At 42.8% G+C, this 15,270-nt stretch overlaps 1 protein-coding gene across 5 annotated transcripts in view; it reads left to right on the top strand.

The window, feature by feature from the left end:
- The window catches only part of SH3TC2 (SH3 domain and tetratricopeptide repeats 2), a 74,512-nt gene extending 59,597 nt beyond the window's left edge, over positions 1-14,915 (top strand). For 4 of the 5 annotated variants that reach the window (XM_060180747.1, XM_060180756.1, XM_060180741.1 and 1 more), the window contains 5 exons: positions 5,343-5,493; positions 8,327-8,449; positions 10,468-10,618; positions 11,870-12,066; positions 14,477-14,915. In XM_060180747.1, coding sequence (XP_060036730.1) covers positions 5,343-5,493; positions 8,327-8,449; positions 10,468-10,618; positions 11,870-12,066; positions 14,477-14,668 — 814 coding nt within the window. In that variant the 3' untranslated portion in view covers positions 14,669-14,915. The remainder of the gene's footprint in view (positions 1-5,342; positions 5,494-8,326; positions 8,450-10,467; positions 10,619-11,869; positions 12,067-14,476) is intronic. The other variant, XM_060180732.1, reaches the window with a different exon arrangement.
- The last annotated feature ends 355 nt before the right edge of the window (positions 14,916-15,270 follow it).

Below are 15,270 nucleotides of genomic sequence, written 5' to 3'. Positions count from 1 at the left end.
GTGACAAAGAGGGGGCAGATTAGGCAAGAATCCTATCACTGAACCACAAATGCCCTGGAGGGAGGGTGGAACTTGTTAACAGTGGTTATGTAAATAAAATAGTGTTAAGCAGGGGGGATTTAAACCAAATGATACAGAAGGGGTCTCATGCATACCAACAGATTGGGATTAGGGAAAGCTGGACTTTCAGGGAGTGGCATAGGCTAGAAAATAGGCATCTTTTCATCAGGGCTCCGTCTGTCATCTTGCCTCATTTGACATGAACTTTCGACTAACAGAGACTATGTTTTTCCTTCCTTCCTTTCTTCCTTCCTTTCTTTCCTTCTCCTCCTCCTCTTCCTTCTTAATCATCATCATCATCATCTTCTTCTTCTTTTTTTTTTAAATTTATTACCACTAGAGTTATCCCTGGGGCTCAGTACCAATACTAGGAATCCTCCATTCACAGTGGCCCCATTCATTCATTCATTCATTCATTCTAGCTTTCTCCCCCCCCCCACTTTTTTCTGTTTTTATTTGATAGTATAGAGAAAAATTGAGAAGGGGGGGAGGTTGAGAGGGAGAGAGAAGCAGTTCTGCTTCACCTACAGATTTTCTTCTTCCTTTTTTTTTTTTTTTAATAGAAATTAAGTATGAGAGGGAGGGCTAGAGCACCAGTCAACTCTGGCATAAGGTGGTACAGGGATTGAATCTGTGGTCTCTTGGGCCTTAGTCATGCAAATTGATACTCTCATAAAAAGCTGAGCTATCTCCCTGATGTTGCTGCAGTTATTTAAGACTCCCTAGGAACATCTCACCCTTTGGCTCCCCCCCCCCCATTTTTATTCGATAGGACAGAGAGAAATTGAGAGGGGAAGAAGAGCTAGAAGAAGATAGATACCTGCAGACCTGCTTCACCACTTGTGAAGAGTCCCTGCTCCAGGTGGGGAGTGGGGGACTTGAACCCAGGTAGTATATGCACTTAACCAGGTACACCACTGCCCTGCCCCCATCCCCAGCCTTTTCAATCAATTGACTAATGTTTGTTAGCTTCTTGTTGGTTCCAAATGCCTTCACTATTGCAGGTGGTAGCAACTGCACCTGGTCTTTGTGGACAGATAGCTCAGGAGAAAAGATAGTCCACTATGTTATTTCATTCTGCTCTGCTCTTCCCTCCTTTTGTGTGTGTACATCGTTGCCAAGGGCTTCACCACTCCAAGCTGATTTTTCAGATAGAAAGAAAGAGACAGAGAGTGATACCACAGCATTGAAGCTTTCCCCAGTGCAGTGCTGGCCTTGCTGGAGAAAGGGGCGGACCTATACCAACTGCTCTGAGACAGGTTTAAGAACAGCAAACCTTATAACTGGAGGCTTTCAGGGAACTTCCAGGAAGGTCACATAGCCATGATTCCTGGGAACATCATGCTGGGGAATTCCAAACTCATTGTCCTGATTGTGAGACTATTGCTTTTAAAAGATTAGTAAGGAGACAACTCTAGTGTGAATTTAAAAAGTGACAAAACTTACCATTCTTACTAAAGTTGAGTCATTTTTCTTTAGAGGAAAAAAAGCCCTCAAATTGTTGCAAACATTTGATTAATTGCTGGAGTTCTGAGAACAGTGATTGTGGCTATTTATTTATTCACTGATTTGCCTGTGCTCTCATTGCTTTTATGGAGGAGAGCATTTCTACAGCACCTTATGCCATTACTCTGAAAGTCGATGCAAACTGCAAAGATATAATACTAGAATTCTGTAATTTTAATCTCTGACATTCTGATTCATGTATATGTGTGTTTGCTTGTTTGCTTGTTTGTTTGTTTTTGCCTCCATTGTTAATTGCTGGGGCTTGGTGCTGGACTATGAATATACTCCTGGCAGTCATTTTCCTTCTCCCCCTCACCCCCATTTTATTGGATAGGACAGAGAGACACTGAGAGGGCAGAGGGAGATAGAGAGGGAGAGAGATAGAGAGATACCTGTAGGCCTGCTTTACTGCTCATGAGGTTTCCCTTCCTGCAGATAGAGACCTGGGGACTCAAACCTGGATCCTTGTGTGGGTACTTGTGCTTAGTACAATGTGCACTAAACTCAGTGTTCCACCACTGGGCCCATTACGTATGTATAGTTATATAATATACCTTTGCTTTCCTGCCAAAGAGGTTAGGGGAAGCCTCTGCAAGCATAAGGTCTTCATTCCTTTCAGAATTACTATCTTATCCAGAAGAACATGCTGTAATGTCATATTTGCTTATTTTTAAAGGCTTATTTTCCTTATTATATATGAGAGATAATGAGCTTCTCATGAGACAGAGGGAAATATACAGAGACAGAGAGAATCCAGAGTACCACTCTGGCACATGCAATTCTGGGGATTGAACTAGGAACCTCAGGCGTATAAACTCTGTGCTCTACCAGTCTATTTCTCTGGCCATTGTAATGCTACAGTGTAACATTGGTTTATAACACTATATAATATCATATATAGTTTTCTTTTTCTAATTACCTACTTCTACAGAGTACTTGAGATAAAAAATAAGAACCAAGAACAGGTAACAGACACCTGTCCGCAGGTGTGTCTGTGAACCTGAAGCTGGTTGCTGTAATTAACTCCAAGCTTCCTGGTAGTTGAAATAAAAAGGGGAAATCCATATGAGAATCTCATTGTCTTTTAAAAGAACACACAAAAAATATATCTCACAGCATATTCCTTCTTGGCACTGATTTCCAGAAGGAGCTTATTAAGTGAGTTTCTGATGTCATGGGCAGATCTTCAGCATCCCACAAGGGGTTTTCCATTCTTCACAAGCTCCAAGTCATAGCAAGCACAGACAGGGAAGTGCTCATGGATGAGACTATGTGGTGTACTTGGAGTGAAAGAAAGACACATTCTCCACTAAGGGTAGGGGAATCTGGCAGAGAAGACTTCCTGAAGGTGGTGGCAGCTGAGGAGGCCTAAGTGTGTGGGAGATTTGGGGTCAAGGTTGAGTTGATGCTTTCCCACCTACTTTATTCCTTCTTTTGATTGGGGAGTTGAGTCACACTTAGAACCTCAGGAGGAAATTGAGGTGCTGGGCCAATTCCAGGACAAGCCAGGAACTTAGCTGATGGATGATATAGATACCCACCAGCAGGTGTAAACAAATGGGGTGGTGACTAGTGACAGGAATGATGCAAGGAATCTGGAAACCACTTCCCAGTTTTACACTATAAACGTATTTGTGCTTTACCAGAGGTCATGGAGCAGGTGGTAGGGAAGCAGTGGTTTTTGTAGAACCCTTCATGCAACAAGAATTTTGGTAGTGTTGTGTGAGTAGCTAGGTAGGTGTACCTCAGACCTGCCTTCCCACATGGAATATTCCATGGAGAAAAATACTGATGGTCTTTTATCCACAGAAGTATTGAACTCAGAACATATCCAAGAAACAAAAGCTGCTCTGTGAGTTGGTCATGGTAACAACTCAATTCTTGATGCCTGGGCATGTGGAGGAAGTAGCTACAGCCTCAGGGTCTCCTTGGGCAGCAAGTGGGGATAAAGACAGAATAAGAATCAGGATCGGATGAGATACCTGGGTCTTGTCTTCATCATCTGTTTCAGCAGGAGTGGGGAGAACTGTGGAGGCCAGGCCTGTCAAACTGCTCAAATGCTTGAAGTTTGCAGAGTATATAGTAGACACAATGCTTGAAGCAATGCTTGAAGTTTCCTGGCTCATAGCATGTCGGGGTCTCTGGTGGGGTGATCTCCAGGGGAAAGGTAATGGACTGGTTCTTTCTCGAGTAAAGACACCAGGGAGACCTGAAGCGTGCTCAGAACTCATTTATTAGCAGGTGGACATGAGTTAAATAGAAAACCAAACAAAGGGAATTATTGAAATATGTCAGAAATTACAGGTTTCTTAAAGGTCAGCTTGCTCTTATGGTAGGGGGCTGGTATGACAGGAATTGATGAGATACAAGACAGTTATTCTCCATGACGCAAGCAACTTAATTATCCAAAGGTATTTGAGAGAGGCATAAGGGTTAAACCAGTAGGGTGAGACAGAGAGAAGATGGATATCAAAAGGCCATATAGTTTGGAATTTCTCTTGTCTGGGGTCTGAGGTATATGATGGAGTGTGTGATAAGGTGTGTTCTCTGTGATCAGAAGGTAAGGTGACTTTGAGTAAGTGAATCTTAAAGTAGGCGGCCATGCGGCCTGCAGTTAATGGGGAGAAGTACTGGGATTTCTGTGGGCCTGAGAGTCAAGAAGGAAAGAACTAAGTCTGAGCTTCTCTCCTTTGCTCACCTTGGTTGAGAGAGACTAACCAAGAGGGTATCTTCTCAGACCTCCATCCAAGGATGGGGAGTTCTCCCTAAGCTCTATCAAGCTCACACATAGTACCAACAATAGCACAGTGTTATGAGAGCCAATCTGACATGGGAGTAAGTGACCAGTGTCTACACTGGATGGCAAGAAACCATATGTTAAGAGCAGAACAGGGCCAGTTGGTGGTTCACCTAATAGAGCTCACATGTTATCATGCATGAGGACCTGGGTTCAAACCCCCAGCCCCCACCTGAAGGAATAGGGGGGAGAGTTTCACAAGTGGTGAAGCAGTGCTGCAAGTGTTTCTCCCTCTGTATGTCCCTCTCTTCCTATTTCACCCAAATAATAAAAATAGGATTGCTTGGAATAGTGGAGTTGTCCAGGCACCAAGCCCCAGTGATAGCCATGGTGACAAACAAACAAGACAAACAAAGCAGAGCAATGAGGGCCATTTGATTTATTTCTTCTTAAAACTTATAATGGTCTAATGTGTAGCACTTACTGTTTTTTAAAATCAAGAAATCAAGAGGGAAAGGAGTGATAGAGAGACAGAGAGAGAGACTTGCAAAACTGCTTTATCACTCATGAAACTTCCCCCCTACAGGTAGGGACCAAGGGCTTGAGCCCAGGTCCTTGTACACTTTATCATATGTACTCAATCAGATGTGCTACCACCTGGCTCCTTTCTTTATTGCCTTGATGACCCAGGGATCATTAGTGGAAAGCAAACCTAAGGGTAGGCTGCCCATGATGAGACAGGAGTGACACTTGATGAAAACCTCCTAACTGATAATAACATGAATTCATCTTCCTAGAAGAATTTGCATAATTTAGAATAATAGTAAAATCAAATGTAGGCCTGCTGCCCAGGGTCACAGAAAGCCAAACTCTGTTACATTGCTTTTGCAAAAAGGAAAAGCCTTTATTGCCAATCAAATTCACAATTGGAGGCAGGAGGATATTACTCCCAGCAGCCACTTTGCTTTCTAAAGAGAGTGAGCATTTATAGAGGTATCATTCTGTGCTGAGTCCTCTTTGACTCCATGTCTTCCCATAGGTCCCTCAGGAGGTCCCTCACCTGCATCAAAGAGAGCCTGCGTATCTTCATTGACCTGGGGGAGAGAGAAAAGGCTGCTGAGGCCTGGCTTGGGGCTGGTCGACTTCACTACCTCATGCAGGAAGATGAGCTGGTAGAACTATACCTGCAGGTAGGCTTCCCACAAATTCACCTGCTGACTGTTTCCTTTGGAGAAGCAGCTGCAACCAGAGAGAGGTGATGTCCACCTACCCAAGGGGTTGGAGGGAAGATCAGCACTGGACAGCTCCCTGGACACAAAGTAGATACCAAAGTGGTCTGGCAGGCTGCATACAGGTGGCCAGCAGATGCTCCCAGTTAGCTCACCTATCACATCAAGTACATCAAGTCTAACCATCTTTGCCAAGCTTGGTGCCTATCATGACTTCAGGATTATACTAGAATTGGAGTCTAGGTTGTTGTGTGTGAGTATTAGCATTAATGTTGTTGTAGGATTATTATTTGTTTTTTGTATTCCTTTAAGATCTGAAGTATGGTTTTAGTGTTGTGATTCCAGGCCTGGGTGCTGGAATGAGATAAGCCTGGTTTCAGATCACGCCACTGTTGGTTATTGGTTACATGATCTTGAACTTGCTACATGAGCTCTCTGGTGAGCTTCAGCTTCTTCATGGATGGACTTGCCTCTTAGGGTCAGGTTTAGGTATATACTTGCATAGTAAATTCATCATACATTTGTAACTATTAATACTAATATCTACATGATAATTTTGTTGGGTACAGAAAGGCAGTGAGAGAGTGTGTGAAATAGATTACAGCACCAAAACTTCCCTCAATGTGTTGGTGGCTGGACTTAAACCTTGGTCACATACATTGAAAAGTAGTGCATTATCCAAGTGAGATGTTTGCCAACATCTCCGTCCCTTTCTTTCTTCCCCCTTCTCTTCTGTTCTTTTTTTTTAAAATTTTTATTTATAAAATGCAAACACTGACAGAACCACAGGATAATAGGGGTACAGTTCTCAGCACCAGAACTCCATATCCCATCACTTTCCCTGATAGTTTTTCTATTCTTTAACCTTCTGGAAGTATGGGCCCAAGATTATTATGGGGTACAGGAGGTGGAAGGTCTGGCTTCTGTAATTGCTTCTCTGCTGAACATGGGCATTGACAGGCTGATCCATACTCCCAGCCTGTCTCTCTCTCTGCTGGGCTAGTGTGGGGGTGCTTCTTGGGTGCGTGCTCTCTTGGTTGGAGGGAACACAATCAGAGGCAGCCAGGGCTGCTATTCACTCAGAGATGAGAGAGATGACTCAGGAACCAAGCTGGTGGAGGCAAGGTGGTTCAAATACTTTATTCATTCCAGTGCCCAACCTCTTAAAGGCTGGAAAACGGAAGTGGCAAGTCAGAACAGAAGTGTATTGACAATACCATACATGGTTAGGAAATGGGTGGAGAAAGGTAAAAGGGGGCTGGGAAAGGTAGGAACTTCCTTAGCAACTATTGCGAGGGGTTTAACTGGTAGGATTAATAATATCCTGCAGGCAGGTAGGGTCTGGAGGGTAGAAAAAGAATATGTCAAATGAGCAGAATGGGTGGGAAAATAGGGAGGAGACCGTTTGTTAGACAAAGCATAACATGATATGTAGATAATAAGAGAGCGGGCCATTGTATCAAAGAATGAAGGGTGAAGCAGGGGAGCCAGCTTAAACTTTTAAGGAATGCTGAGCCCTGGAGGCAGAAAAATGCAGGGTCTCTGGAGACAGGGAGTAAGCTAACAGAGAGGCAGAAAACTGAGGTCTGTTCTTCTCCCAAGCTCACCCTCAGAAAGAGAGAGTCTGATAGGGAGATTTGTTTCCTCAGTTACCCATTTTTCTTTTTTTTTTTTAATTTAATTTTATTTATTTATTCCCTTTTGTTGCCCTTGTTGTTTTTTTTTTATTATTGTAGTTATTATCGTTGTTGTCATTGTTGGATAGGACAGAGAGAAATGGAGAGAGGAGGGGAAGACAGAGAGGAGGAGAGAAAGATAGACACCTGCAGACCTGCTTCACCGCCTGTGAAGCGACTCCCCTGCAGGTGGGGAGCCAGGGTTCGAACCGGGATCCTTATGCTGGTCCTTGTGCTTTGCGCCACCTGTGCTTAACCCGCTGCGCTACAGCCTGACTCCCAATTACCCATTTTTCAATGGAAAAAACCTCACCATGCTCAACCTGGTTCTCACAGTATTCCAACCATCTCTATTTCTCCAGTAGAGTAGAAATCTGGGGAGGCAGGGCTCCAGGACATATTTGTGGGGTCATCTGCCCAGGGAAGTCCAGTTGGAATCATGGTGGCATCTGGAACCAGCTGGCTGAAAAAGAGTTAACATATAAAGCAGAACAAACTTGATAATCATGAACCTAAAGGCTGGGATGTTGCAGATGAAGACTTGGGGTCTCCATTTTGGAAAAAGCTAGTAGGTTTATTTTAGGTATATTCTAAGGGGCCCATGACTTTATTAGTTTTTTTCCTGAGCCTGACATCTAATATGCAGGTGGACCCAAGTTGTTATTTGGGGAGATGATGTCATGACTGGAAAAAGGGCTAGAAAAATGAACAGTCTTGCTTTTCATTCTCTATTGGTGGAGGCCCCGAGGGAGTTGTCCACATTGATCATTGCTTGGTGGCAGAGGATGAAGAGTCTAGGATTCTGTATCAGAACTTCACTTCTGTCTCTCTTTGACTTCAAATCAACTTAGATTTTATAATATACACAATGTGAATACTAAGTCCTAATGCATACTAATAATTTTCTTGAACTAATTAAAAAATAAATTATTATTTATCGTAAAATGCTTGTTTACAAAGTGAACAGTGTTTTCTCAGCAGCCCTATGAGTGTGGAGGACAGTTCAAAATTTGGACTTTCAATATAGGGTTAACTGGGTGGTCAGAACCTCACTCCTGCCAATTCTGTGGGATTCTAGAAGTGTTGTTTCTACCTTTGGCTATCTCGGTCCTACCCAGGCAGCCATCCAGAAAGCCCTGAAGTCAGAGGAGCCCTCCCTGGCACTCAAGCTCTATGAAGAAGCTGGGGATGTGTTCTTCAATGGGACCCGCCACAGGCACCGAGCAGTGGAGTATTACAGAGTGAGTCCCAGTCTACCTGTGCTCCTTCCTCCAGGCTCTGGCACAGACTGTGTGTGTGAGTGGTAGGGTGGGTGGTACATGGGCTTTAACCTCAGAATCTTTCTTCTATCTTGCTGGAACTTCTTTTTCTTCTTGTCCTCATCCATCATCAACATGCTGCTCTTCCTCTCTTCATTCTAGCAGGTTTTTTTTTTTCAGATAAAGACAGACAGATTCACAAACACATATGCATACACATAGAGAATGAGAGAGAAAGGGATAGGGAAAATGCCTCACAAAAGTTCTCTTAAATGTGATAGGGGCAGGTCACACACAGCAAAGTGACACACTATCCAAGTAAGCTATTTTTATGGCTCTTCTAGAAGGTTCTTAAAATTATTAGTGAACTGTTGTTCTTAGGCTTACAAAATAGTATAACCTCTGCATGTCTTTGTGTGCCTGATAATTTATAGTTAGTCTCACACTTCCATGAGAGTGTCTCATATACTATTGATGGCACTGTGGGAGAGAATTTAAAGGGGTCTGGACAATTACTGTTTTCTTTTACTATGTTCTTAAGTGTTGAAAATAATTAAAAATGCATTAGCACAAGCTCATTGAATTTGTGATTTCATAGGTATTATTGCAAAGGATGAGGCAACATAAGAGTTGAATTCTAGATAGTGAACAGATGTGTCAAAAATCATAAGGGTTGGGAGACCTCATTATCATACTTGACCCTAAAATGTCACTAAGATGTCCACTCATTGGTTTATTTGGTGGTTTATCAATCATCAAACTCTTTTAAAGCACCCACCAGTATGTGCAAATAGTGAGTCAGGGTGGTGAGACTAGGAAGCTATTTACACATGCACTTTATGTATGAGAAAACAAAGGCTTAGACCCATGAGGTAATCTATCCCAAAGGGAATCATGGTACCAGTAGCTGAATTATCTGTTTATCAGGTACTCTCAGGCACTCAGACAGTATTCCTGGTGTGTGCTTTGTAGATTAACACTATGGGTGGTAACAGAATATGTTGCTGGGGGTGGTGATAGTGGTGGATAACTTTCCATATGACTTTAGGGACAGTCACTGTCCTCTGCCCATGCTTAGCTCCCCTCATTTTAGGAGGCCTGATGACCTGTACTACTACTCTGACATCATCTGGACAGAGCAAGAGAGGAAGGACAGACTGTGCATGGGAATCCTGTCCCCTATGTTTTAGTCACTGCCAGCAGTGGAGAGCCCTGTCTGTAGAATGTAATGAGTTGGGTGGATCCCAATGATTCTTGACTAGACTGAGATTCCTGTGCCTCTTGCTGGGAGAGAACTATTTCCTTTCACTCCTCTAGGTGCATTGCTTGGTTCAGTGAGTAAAATGGTAAGACAGAAGAACAGAGAAGCAGACTCAGTTACTCACATACAGGGGCCTCACAGTGGCACTGAGGGTGTAAAGATGTTCAAGCAGCATGAGGTCTGTCTTCCATAATGGACTAAGCAGAAGGGGGCAGAGTTTAGAACACCAGAAGGAATGAAGGTATAGGAATATCAGAGGAGCAACTGTTCCGTAAAGAAATGTTCCTTGTACAGCCCGGGAGGTAGTGCAGCGGCAGAGGCCAGGGATTATGAACTTGAGATCCCAGGTTCACTTCCCAGTTGCATGTGCTGGAGGGATGCTTTGGATCTCCTTTTCCTATCTTAAATATATAAATAAATATTTTTAAAAAGAAATATTTGTTGGGCCCTGCATATACAGGGAAGAATTTCAGTATTGGCCTTATTGAGTTTTCTGCAGTCTACCATATTTAACATATGTATGTATATGTATAAAATGTATGTGTATGTATAAATATATCTATTTAGCACTGGAGCTAACTTGCTTCTTAGTAGAGGAGTCTACTTAAATTACTTTGAAGAGTTAAGGGAAGTTGGAGAAAGTCTATTGGTTCCTAACTGCTTCCAGTTCAGAGCAGTCCTTGTGCCCAAGTGACCTCTATAAGGAAGTTTGTTCTGAACTACCCCACTATGTTTGCAGGCTGGAGCTGTCCCATTAGCAAGGAGGCTGAAGGCAGTGAGAACAGAGCTTCGGATTTTCAACAAGCTGGCAGAGCTACAGATCAGTCTGGAAGGCTATGAGAAGGCTCTGGAATTTGCCACCCTGGCAGCCAGGCTCAGCACTGTGGCAGGTAGGTAACACTCCCCGAAGAGGGACAGCAAAGTGTTAACAGCATCATATCTTGAGTCAGACTGCAGAGGTTCAAATCCTAGGTGAATCAGTCAGAGAACCCTCAATTAAGCCAGTTGCCTAAAGTCTCTAAACCCCAAGTTTTTCACTGGCAAATCAGGATGAAAAATAGCACCCACCTCCTGAAGTTGTTTTGAAGACAAATGATTAGCCAGGTGCAACCTGCTGCACAGTGCTTGGTATAAGAAGTCCTTAATAAGAAGTCCCAGTGCCACACTAACTACTGTATTACAGTTGGCATTATTCTCCAATACAGAGTAAATGGTATTTTATCTTATGTAGTGACAGTTCCTCCTGCCCTCCTCCAAGCAACAACCAAGATTAACAATAGACAAATTCAATTCAATTTCATACTCAAAACAGGCAACTCCAAAAAGTGACCAAAGCAGGCAGTTTTTATATCTTTTAACATGGAGATAGGTTTGAAGAATGGGCCGGACAAAGAAATTTGAGCAAGAATACTGTCTAATCAAGTGCTTGGCTGGGAGATAGGTAACATAGAAAGGCACATGCTTTGCCCGTGTTTAAACCCTGAAACTGCATGGGAGTAACATGGTACCAGGGAATCTCCAGTGCTATGATGTCTCTCCTCTATATCTCAGTTTAAAAGAAAGAAGAAGCTGACCCAAGAGCAGTGCAGTTGTACATGTACAAGACCCTAATGATACAGGTTAATGATAATAGTAGTGGTAGTGGTAGTGGTATTGGTTGTAGAAGATGATAAAGAGGTAGCAGTATTTGTTCATAAGTCTTTCCAGCCCCAAATTCCCTCTGTGGTGTTTAGGATATCTCTCTACCCCCAGCATAGCATCTCTTCCTCTGGTATAGAAGATTCATTTCCCATTTGCAGGGGAAATAGATAAGGGCCAGAATATTGTTCTTGTATTGACTATTACTTAAATAAATTTGATTTAAAATAAGAAGCAACATGTCAGAATGACACATTTTGGGACACCTAAACCCCATGAATTACACTTTTCACAGTGTAATTTTTCCTTGTTGACGCTGTTTAAGGAATGCATGTGTTCCATGAGATGATCAGCTTCATGAGTGTAGGAGACTCTTCTGCTCTGCTCCCATTGCTTTTAATTAAGTCCCTGACAGTAGGCCTTCAGAAAATACAGAATGAATGAGTAAATACATGATGCAAGATGTTGGCTTCAGGAATTGCTCTCAATCTTGTAATCCCTAGGAGATAAGAGGCAAGAGCTGGTGGCCTTTCACCGTCTGGCTACAGTCTACTATTCACTGCACATGTATGAAATGGCTGAGGACTGCTACCTGAAGACTCTGTCTCTCTGCCCACCTTGTCTACAGAGTCCCAAGGAGGCCCTGTACTATGTCAAGGTGTACTATCGCCTGGGACAACTCACCTTCTACCAGCTAAAGGTGAGAGTCAGGTCTCCAGTGTTGTACCAGACCAATCATCCAACTATATTCTTCCTTGACCTTGAGCCTTCAGGGTAAAGTTCAGAGGTCCAAGATGGAGAGTCTTGTCTGATTTGGTCAAGTGACCCCATTAGCGACACAACTAGCTCTGCTTTGTTCCATTGAAGACCTCAAGGGGTGCCATCTCTGTCCAGGAAAGCTCCCCTTTGTCCTTGCTGTGACCTATGCAGCCATTTGATTAGTACTACAGCACTGCTATATGTGAAAATATATGAGACTCCCACCCCTCGTAACATAAGAGATCTAAAACAACTGTGATACTCTGAAATTAAAACAAAAACCAGTGCTTACCTGTATGTGCAAGGGTGCAAGGAAAAGTTACATCTCCTCTCTGAGTTCTTGAGCTGGTAGAGCAAACAAACAAAGTAACATTAAACAAATTAGTAGGAGAGGAAGGTCAAAGTTAATTAACTATGTATAAAATTTTACATGGTTGCAATTCCATTAAAATTTTAAATTCTTAGTATATGGATGTAAATCCTAGAGTAAATCAGACAAACTGAAGGTTTATATCCACCAGTGTGTCCTGGAGCCCCACTTCCTCAGAGCTCCACCCTACCAAGGGAAAAGAGAGACAGGCTGGGAGTATGGATCTACCTGTTCAGTGGGGAAGCAATTACAGAAGCCAGACCTTCTGCCTTCTGCACCCTATAATGTACCTTGGTCCATGCTCCCAGAGGTATAAAGAGTAGGAAAGCTATCAGGGAAGGGGATGGGATACAGAGTTCTGATGGTGGGAATTGTGTGGAGTTGTACCCCTCTTATCCTATAGTTTTGTCAGTGTTTCCTTTTTATAAATAAAAATTATATATAAAAAAAGAAAAAGAGAAGAGAGGACATCAAGAAGAGAGGAAGGGATAGAATATAACAAGAGAATCGCATAATTTGACAAAAGCAGATACTCTAGATGTTACTCTGTCATAATACAGATTTCTCAAAAAAAAAAGTAATCCTAAAAATGGCAAGAAACAAAGCAAAATATGGCAGCCATAATTATTTTTGGCAATGGCAACAGTTTCTCTTAAAACTAGTAGAGTTTCAGTTTACCTCACATACCAAGCATCCTGTTCAGGACATTTTTGAAAAAGCCTATCTAGATGTCTTTGGGATAGCCTATTCTTTCGTATGTCTATAAAATGTTATAGACTAATTAATAAGTAGCAATTCACTACTTATAAGGTTATAAACTTTGTATTTTAGGAGAACTCTGTGCACATTCATTTGAGATAAATATGACAAAATGAGCATATGTTGGGGTAAACATATGATAAGATAAATGTATGTTGAAATATGCGAGGTCATTAAAAGGAAACATGTTTTGCTCCCAAGAAGCCATTAGCCTTGATTCTCCTATTTAATTTGGTAGAACTGAATCCAGAAATTATTTTCCAGGTCAACTTTGAGAACTGTGACGGTGTTCTACAGTTTTCTGGAAGCATTATTTTTCTCTTCCCAGAGTCTCCGGTTTATTTCAACTTACTCCTAATATATTGATACCATGGCTTCAGACTTAGCCGGTGTTTGATTTGTCCCCCAGGGACCCTAGGGGAGCCTGTTGTGCTGTGCTTATTTGCCAGACATTGTTTCTGGTCTGGATTAATTATTGACTTATGAGGGTTAATGGGAACCAGACATGCCTTTTTGAGTCTCAAAGAAGCATCTGTTCCTTATTCCTGTCATGTAGAGATGGACAAAGGGGATCAAGGTGGACTTTTAGCCATTTTGTCTGTGCCCCATAACTCCCAGGAGTAATTTAAGACAAAGTGTGTGTGATCCAGTTATACCAATCATGACCTGTATGGGTTAAAAGGGATTAGAAGTCATTCAAACTTGGTTAAGCTATAAGTCAATTTATTGGTTCAGGTCATTTGGAAATTCAACTTAGATATAGTTTCTGAATGATGGTACTAAATATCATCAAGGATTTTTCCCCATCTTTTGGTCTATCTCTGTGCTCTATCTTTTTTTTTTTTCCTGCTTCCCTCTGCTGATCTTTCCCTATAGTTCTTAGTAGGCTTTAGTGCCCATCTTTGCTGAGTCACTCTGAGAAGTTCCTAGGAATGAATGATTGGTTGCATAGTTTGGGCTTCATGTTGTCTGAGCCTGGGCAAAGTCCACTGCCATATTCCCAGAGGAAGCGCTTCTCACATGGGTTCACAATTCCTAGAGGATCACTGAGGAGTAGGAGAGGGGCTCCCCACCCCCCCCCCAAAAAAAAAATCAGTTGAGAAGAGAAGGTGGGAATATATGTTGTACACACAAAAGCTAGAGTTCTCAGCCTGTCCTGAAGATGTTTGCTAATATTATTTCTTTTTTCTCTTCTCCCCCCCACCCCACGCTATGGGGTTAGGATGCCCATGATGCCACTGAGTACTTTTGGCTGGCCCTGGCAGCTGCCGTCCTACTGGGTGATGAGGAGCTGCAGAACACTATTGGGAACAGGCTGGACTACATCTGCCACAGCCCCTTGTGGCACAGCAGCTCCTCTGGGCACTCCTCTGAGAGAGCGCGGTGGCTGAGTGGTGGGGGCCTGGCCCTTTGAGGAGAGCTGGCCCATCTTGGATCAGTTGTCCTGTCGGGAAGCTGCCTTCCTGTGCTCACCTCTGGGCACTGACTTTAAGGACTTGTGTCATGGTTTGGTCAGCTCCTTCTGTCCATCTTACAATGGCACGAGCATAGTCCAGGGGGAGGGGACTCATTCGAGGTCACACAGATGGTGGAGGAGGAATTGGAAGTCCTGGATCTGTATCTAGACCCTATCTAGTAAATGGTGGCCCTTCCATACACAAGACCTCTGAAATGCTTAGAAAGTATCTTGATCTCTGAAGCTAGTAACTATCCACAGGCAGTGGTTCTAGAAAAACTGAGAGACCTTACCTCTAGGAGACCTATTTCTTTACGCTGTAGAAGAAAAAAATTGGGCACTGCTCTGGAACAAGAAGCAGATGAAATTTTGTTCCTTTCAGTGGTTCTGCTCAGGAAACAACCTCACCCCTTGCCTATAGAGAAACTTCTAGTTATATTTTTTGTCTTCAAAAAAAAAAGTGCTGCTTTCCTTGTTCATGAGGACTGACAGGATGCAAGTCACTATGCTCTCAGCTCAAAAGAGACCCTCAGGAGGGCCTGTTGTGAGGCACAGGGCTT

This window comes from Erinaceus europaeus, chromosome 2 (assembly GCF_950295315.1).
Source record: "Erinaceus europaeus chromosome 2, mEriEur2.1, whole genome shotgun sequence".
Classification (NCBI taxonomy): domain Eukaryota; kingdom Metazoa; phylum Chordata; class Mammalia; order Eulipotyphla; family Erinaceidae; genus Erinaceus; species Erinaceus europaeus.
This window is presented reverse-complemented; position numbering and strand designations above follow the sequence as displayed.